This window comes from Siphateles boraxobius, unplaced genomic scaffold (genome assembly GCF_051911475.1).
Source record: "Siphateles boraxobius isolate OS27281-9 unplaced genomic scaffold, OSU_SipBor_1 98, whole genome shotgun sequence".
Lineage (NCBI taxonomy): Eukaryota > Metazoa > Chordata > Actinopteri > Cypriniformes > Leuciscidae > Siphateles > Siphateles boraxobius.
This window is the reverse complement of record NW_027509228.1, coordinates 949,270-957,385: the sequence shown is the minus strand read 5'-3', so window position 1 is coordinate 957,385 and position 8,116 is coordinate 949,270. Positions and strand designations below refer to the sequence as shown.

The 8,116-nt window shown below is 36.4% G+C and overlaps 1 protein-coding gene across 1 annotated transcript; it reads left to right on the top strand.

Moving 5' to 3' along the window:
- The first annotated feature begins 409 nt into the window (after window positions 1–409).
- rbm7 (RNA binding motif protein 7) lies at window positions 410–6,353 on the top strand. Its single transcript, XM_077225033.1, has 5 exons — window positions 410–614; window positions 1,455–1,617; window positions 2,439–2,526; window positions 4,333–4,426; window positions 5,313–6,353. The coding sequence occupies exons 1-5, from the start codon at window positions 522–524 to the stop codon at window positions 5,658–5,660; spliced, it is 786 nt and encodes a 261-aa protein (XP_077081148.1). The 5' UTR covers window positions 410–521; the 3' UTR covers window positions 5,661–6,353.
- Window positions 6,354–8,116: the final 1,763 nt, after the last annotated feature.

The following is an 8,116-nucleotide window of genomic DNA, read 5'->3' as shown; positions in this document are numbered from 1 at the left end:
TGACCTGAACACATCACTGAATTTTATGCCAATACTTAGTAGTATTTATATACTTTATAAATAGGCTACGTTATCTCAAAGTAGTTATTAAATAAGGTTGAAGACTAAAACGCCAAACTTTACTGAGTCACAGGCATGCTGTTCTTTATCTGTGACAGAGCCAGCCGCAGTGTCAACAAGTGCAGCCTTCTGTGTTCTTAAGGTTTGGCCGGAAAAGAAAAATCATTATATTTTAATTAATCTAATTTAAGCACATGGGGCTAAGAGCACCAGGTTGGATATACAGTAGCCTACAATGTTTTAAAGGTAATTGCTACTTTATAGTTCACGGTGAGTTATATTCTCTAAACATGTGCACAATAGCGCCTTCCTGTGGTTGGAATTGCTGGAACTGTGTCGTGAAGCGGCTGTTCATCACGACAGTTATTGCTCACACACGGCAAAATACAGATGGGTTGCTGATAAATTCAAGCTAACCGAGCGAACGTATTCAACCGGCTGGATTATCAATATTTTACAAAATGGGAATCGCCGATGAGGCTGACCGGACTTTGTTTGTCGGGAATTTGGACCCTCAAGTTACAGAAGAAGTTATATTCGAGCTGTTTTTACAGGTAAGTGCTTTAGCGTCGTTGATTAGCTTGCTAATGCTAATGATAGACTGTATGCTCTAGCTCGATTTTCAAACTAATTAGACGCGTGTTTGACACATACGTATCGTTTTATGTTAAGTGCCATCACCGTGTGTCTGTTATTTGACTTCGATTTGATGTTTTATTTTAACAGTTAACCTGTAAGAGTATATAATACATGTGTTGTTGCGCTTTTGATATCAAGTTATCGTTGTTGTCTTTGCAAACACACTGTCGCTAGCCATTCATTTACATTGTCTTTAGTGTGTTTAATGTGTCGTTCATTAAGACACTACACTACAGGTGAATAGAGTAAACATTTCAACGAATAGTTATCACCATACCTAGATGATTAATCACAGTACATTAAGACAATTGTTTTGTATTGCAGGATTTCTGTTATGTTTAAATATGCTATCATGTGCATGCATTTCCACATTGGATAAAGCCAGGTTTAAAATCCTTGTTTAATTTTGTTGAATATAAATCAGGCAAATTATATATGAACAAACCTTCACAATATATAGGCCTATCGTTTTGTGTATGCAAGTGTCGCTGAAGTGTTGATAACTGCTTCTGTGCAGGAGAAAAAAAATAGGCGAAAATGGCCTAAGATATGTATTAACTGAAATATACTGACACAAATAGTGTACTAAAATAAACACCTAAATGTGTATTTTGGATCTTGAATATTGAAGAAGCAGAATAGGCCAAAAAAAATCTCTCAAATAACCAGTGCATGAAAAGTGTTTTGCCAGTAACTGTTAGGCTAGTGCTTTATCATATAACATCAGAACTCTCTCCTGTATTTCTTTCCAATAGGCTGGGCCATTAATCAAAGTCAAAATCCCCAAAGACAATGATGGAAAATCAAAACAGTTTGCATTTGTGAACTTTAAACACGAAGTGTCTGTGCCCTACGCCTTGAACTTGCTCAACGGAATCCGTCTGTATGGACGCCAGCTCAACATACAGTTCAGATCCGGTAGGAATTTCCATATTATACTGCTTTATTTGGGGTTCATTAGAGGTTCGTCACCATCCATCATTCCAGCATAGACACTCCCCAATCATTTCATGAATTAGAATTATTATTTTTTATTTATTTATTTTTTTACAATTGTCTTAAATGGTAGTGATTAAGGTTGCGCCTCCATTTTAAATGCATTTGAAATGAACATTGAAGCCATTCATTTAATGGTAGTTTTTGGTCGTTTTGTGAGTGATTCAAGTGTGCAAATTATTTGAAATAATTCAAATAATCTTTGCAATATTATAAATTGCTCTTTCTCTGAAATGTTCTGCAATTTAGAAACAATCGTATCTGATGTTAAACCATTATTGAATCTGCATTTACAGTAAATGGCAAATTGAGTGAATGCATATGTAACAAACTATATGAGGGGAATCCAGTAGCCTACTAAATCAAGGAGTTAATTTTTATTTTGTATATATGATATGTCGAATTGGTCCCGCAAGACTCACTTGTTCATATTTCTTGAAAGGGGAAGAGAAACTGGTTTGTTTTTTACAAAGGAAGAGAAACCGGTTTGTTTGTTTTTAAGATGCGTTTGTTAAATTGTAAATTATGTATTGAAATGGTGTTGTAATCATATATATATATAAATATACATATATAAATAAAACTGTTGATGTTGCCATGAATGTAGCCATTGCTGCTGATGTTAAATCATAAAACAATGCTTCACATTACAGAAATAAAATGGGCTGTAAAAGGGTTGTCACATCAATTACAAACAACTGTAACTGATTAATCATCATCTCAATCTGTCGTGCTCCTAACAGGCAGCAGTCATATCAATCAGGAAGGCAAAAGTCCGGCAAACTCTCAGAACCCCAGTCCAGCGAATACACCAGGTCACCGTGGGGGAAGGTAATCTTTGTTTTGAATGTAGTTCTTCAGTGCTCATGTTCATACCTGGTCAGAACTTCTGCTTCAAGTGATCCCGTCACAAGATTCAGCAGAGACAGATTTACATGCATCTCAATGCGTCTCTTGTGACCATTTCCACTTGTGTTTGGATTTCATCAAGTGGCGGGTCTCTGATTTCACGACTCTATTCTTTACTTGCTGTGCACTTACAATTTAAATTCATCAAATTATTTTTTTATCAGACAGTGCATTTTCTTTTGAATCTTTGATTGCGTGATTGTATATACAATACTATTCAATAGATTGGGACATTTTTTCGACAGAAGTCAAAATGTGAGATGTTTTCTTTTGTAACTTATTTTAAAATGTAATTTATTCTTGCAAAGGAAAACTGAATTTTCAACGTCATTACTCCAGTCTTCAGTGTCACATGATCCTTCAGGAATCATTCTAATATGCTGATTTGATCCTTAAGAAACATTTCTGATGATCAATGTTGAAAACTGGTGTGATTAAATTTTAAATACATCAATCAATTTTTTTTATGTAGCAATGACATCCTGATCATTTATTCAAATGTAAAGAACATTAGATTATTCGTTTAACGACATTAACCGACATTAATGGTCATGTGAGAATTTACTTGCTGAGAACTGGAAGCCATTCAGCTTATTTGACATTGGCTGCATTTACACTGCAGCTCTCGATGCCCAGTTCTGATTGGTTGATTAAACACCCAAAGGTGACCCGGAAAAGCTTAGGCTGAAAAGAGAGCAAAAACGGATTCAATTTGCAATTGAACGCAGACAAAATAATACATAATACCTTTATTTTGAGTACCATCTTTATTGGGTTGAGCCTTCATCTTCCATTGCGCCATAGAAAAGAGTCATGTGATCACGTTGATGTCCACCTGAGTTGACGTCATTTGCCACCGTCGCTTTTGTACTACTCTCATTAACGGGAAAATCCGCTTGCATGGCAGACGCAAATGCACGCATCCGATTAATATACGATTTATTTCTACATATGGATGAGGCAAGAAACTGATTTGAGAGTATAAGAATCCATGTGCTTTTTTCGTGCCGTAATTAGTTTACTTGGACCATGAACTGTAAATGCGTTAATGCGGCCCTAGAGAAAATGAGTGCAAGAAAGACACTTCAGTTAGTGATGTTGATTTGGTGAACAATAAAAGGGTGTACTTTACAGTATTAATTATAAGTGGCAAGTTTTATAGTTTTGAAATGTTTACTATTTGAATCAAACCAATAAATTCATTAAAGATTTAACCCTTTGGACATATACGACAAGTTGGCAGTGATCCTAAAGCTGGGCTCAGACTACAATGTGGCAACAACACGAATGCCTTTATAATGTCTACAGCAAGTCTCCACAACACAGTATCCATTTTGTTTACATCCACTTCCCCGTGAGATGACATGCTAAATCTGGCATTATAATCTTAGGAATATCTTGTAGTGTGTGATGCGCCACGGTTTTCAAATCTTGTGGTGTGTGCAAGGACAGGTTTGAGATATGAAAGAAGAAAATCTGTGAAGTTTCTCTTTTAAGATTTCAAAACTCCTGTAGTCTGAGCCCGGTTTACCTTTAAGAAATGTATTTACGAATGGTTTAAGAACTTAAGTTTGGTCTGAAGAACAATAAGAAATAGCCTATTTTTGCAAATTATTGCAATATTATTCTTTTATTTTTCCTTAACTTACAAAATAATAAAATGTCAGTTAAGAAGAATGGCTTTCTTGAGATTGTTTGGTGACTGTTTTCCTTTTGTTGTTCTGGCAGAACCCCAGAGCAGATGAGCTCTCCGTCCTACTCTCCTCCACAGAACATCCAGAGGTCTTTCAGTTCCCCCGACAGTCTGCAGAGACAGGCAATGGTGAGAACACCTCCACATTCAAACTTCTGTTCGTTCATGGACGTTTTAGTGCTGCATGGACGCATTTAGTGCCCATTCACATCGACCTTCGGAATTTTCAGTTTGATCCGAATCAAAATGACAGGTGTGAAACCCGCCCGGACGAACAGATGAAATCTGGTCCGATGAAAAGCGGTAGTCTCGGTCCGGATCAAACTGAACAAAGGTTTGGTTCGTTTTCTGTATGGTTCGGACTTTCAGACCATTTACAGGAAGTTCCGGTGGTTCCCGCTACCCGGAGAAGACAGCAGGAGAAATGAGCAGTGGTAGCACATGGGGAGAGGAGGAGACAAGGTTTTTAATTGAAATATGGATTGCTTGCGGTCTTCTCCTCCTTTCCTGCCGGCGACGATAAAATGTTCGCACGACGAGGACGTTGATTTGGCGAGTTTGAACTAGCCTCGCGTATAGTTGGTGCTGCATGTAGTAATGCTGTAATGACAATATAGTTGCAACGATATGCATCTGTTCATCCATTATTGTCAAAGTTACCCGGCGAATTGACAACACGCTGACGTCGGACGCACATCCGTTTATAAACCAATCAATGTCAAGATGAAGCCGACAGGACGCAAGCATGTCATGTAGAGATCTTTAGTGCACTCGCATAATTGCAGTGTCAAACCAAAACTAATCGAATGTATAAAATGTATCAAAACGTGAACTTTGGTTGCAGACTTTCAGGTGTGAAAACGCCCTTAAATGTAGACCCTGTACCCTGTTTTTTTTTTTTTTTTTTGAATAGATGAACAACACGTGGAAGCATTTTATTGCTGCATGGACATATGTAAATGTATACCCTGTAGCATTTAAAGCATTTTTTTATTTATTTATTGTGTTTGATTAGATGAACAACATGTGGCAGGTCCAGATGCAGCAACAGTTGCAGCATTTTAACGGGGCTTTCCAGCAGAGCATGCAGCAGCTCCGGGGCGCTGGAGACGGTAACCCGTGGCAACCGGACTGGTCTGGCCAGCGAGGTCATCGCCACTCTCCCCAGGACAATAACAACCATCACGGCAGAGACCAGCGCCACGCAAACAGCGGGAACAACTACGACCGCCAGCGGCGCGACAGCCAGCGGGGCGACTTGCATCACCAGGACGACCGCAGTGGAGGAAACCGAAACCACACCCCTGAGAGGCGCAGAGACTCACGGGACGGCCCACGAGACGGGCGCTGGAAGCGCTTTTAGAAATCTACTTTTTTAGTTCTCCTGAAAACCTTTTTTTTTATCAACTGTTTTTATTATCTTTTGTTATCCTCATAGATTTTTAAATCTATTTAGGTGGATTACATATTACCTGTTTTAAAAAAAAAAGTTAGCAGTACAACTGTTGGGGGGGGGGGCACCTATTGACACACAAATTTGACACGGTTTAGGCATTTTGACCAGAATCTCTTTGTTGAGATGCAAGAACAAAAAAAAAAGAAAAAAGACTAAGGTCATTTAGTGTGACGGCCTATTTTAAAAAAATATGTTTTGATCTCAGGGGGACACCTATGTTTATATATATATATTTTATTTAAAAGAATGTCCTTTTTGAGAAATTTCTGTATTTACAACATCAAAGTGCATAAAAGAATCAAATTTGCTATGGTGGATTTTTGTTTTTATAGAAATTTGTAATTTCTCAGGATTTCACAGAAAGCTTTATTCTTTGTTTGATTAACAATGTTTAATGTTTTTTAAAAAGCAGATTGTTTTACTTTCTACGTTCCTCTTTTGGGATAAGAATGGGTTTCTATTGACTCTTAATTAATCAATATGATCTTTGAAAACTTGTAACAGTAACTAGTTTTAATACTTTTGTAAATACACCATTTTTATTGTCAAGTGCAACATTTAGTTATTTGTTCGTTTTCATAAAAGTCACTGTTTCACTGATCTTTTTCTGTTGTGAATTAATTTATTGCACTCCCTTACATTGCTTTACATCCATATTAAGACCATGTTGATTGGTTTCTATAATTCAGCTAGTATTTGTTAACTGATTATTGCAAATTTCAAATGGCTCTTTTAGTGAATTTAGTAGTCTGTACCAGTAGATGGTGCCATACTTCCTTCCAGTTGAAGCATATTTAGGCATAAAATGTATAATTCTGGCTTCTAATGCATACTTTTAAGATAATGAAAATGTAGGGTGTTACATGCAGGTTAAAAACAAGTGAAACAGTTTTTGCTAGATTGTCAATGGACCAAAAACTGTTTCCATGCTCTAAAAATGTGTATGACGTCAGTTTTAAGTTTATATAAAACATGTTAACTTAAATTTAAGTATTGAACAAAAAAGTGTCAATTTTAAATATAAATTAGATCTACAGTAACATCCCTGTCATATCAGCTTAAGGCGGAAGCTCATTTTTTGCTAAGTTTGTATTCGTCTTCTTTATAGAGAGCATTCTCATTTGCTCAGATGTTGGTAGTTTGATTTGTTGTTGTTTTCATACAATTAACACTTTTTTTTTTTTCCAAGAGTGCTTCGTGATAAAAAATAAAAAAGTTTTTGCCCATTTATGGCACGTATTCCGTTCAAACATTATTTAATCACTCGAGAATAAAAATAAAAACCTTAGGAAAAATGATTGTGGGCTACAATTATTACAACTATAGCCTAAATAATACATATGGAATTTACTGCAACCACGTTTTCAAAATGTCATTTTCTCTTAATAACTAAAGCCCAACTACCCTTTTTTGTGCAAAAAATTGCACATTATGACACGTCTTCCGTTCAAACATTATTTAATCACTCGAGAAAAATAAAATCCTTCGCCAAATTAAATAATAAAATCTGGAATTTCCTGCAACCAGTGATTCTCAGAAGTATTGAGCTGCAGTGGTCAGTGCGCGACACCCTGCAGGAATCTTGTAATGTCCGAAATAAGGTCATAATCATAAGGTCATAATCTGCCCTTCCGAAAGTGCTTTAGCTGCTAGCAGCGGCTCCCGGTGTGTGTGAAGCCGCACATCCCCGCAAAGCTCCTCGCTCCAGAAGCGTCCTGCACTAATCTGCGGAGGATCGTGTTCTCTGTCGGGAAGCGGCCGGACTGAAAGCGCTGGTTAATAGATTGAGCCGCTCGGCGTCCGCGATCCCGGAGGCTTGAACTTCTTCACACTGAGCCTCTTCTGTCTCTTCACACTAATATAGCCAGGCTATGACTTGACTCCTGTGTCTCTGTGAGTATTTTTAAGTGAGTGTTTTTCATGTTCTATATAGGCTATAGCCTACATTTTCAACATATATATATATATATATATATATATATATATATATATATATATATATATATATATATATATATATATATATATATACATTTTTTTTTACATTTTAAAACTTTAAATATTCAACTTTTTCCTAGTTAATTTTAAGTTGAAATATTCTACCTGTTAAAATTCAAATTTGAATGTAGTCCTATGTATGTGTACATATCGTGTTATGGAAAAACACGATTTATAGCTGTAATTATTACCACAACATCAGTGAAGCCTAATATATATCAATAAGCAACGCAATTATTATTTTTGCTTTGTAAGTTAAATGTTAATTAATTGATATGTTTGTCCAAAAAGTGAAACATTTAATTACCTTATTCTATCTATCTATCCATCTATCTATCTATCTATCTATCTATCTATCTATCTAT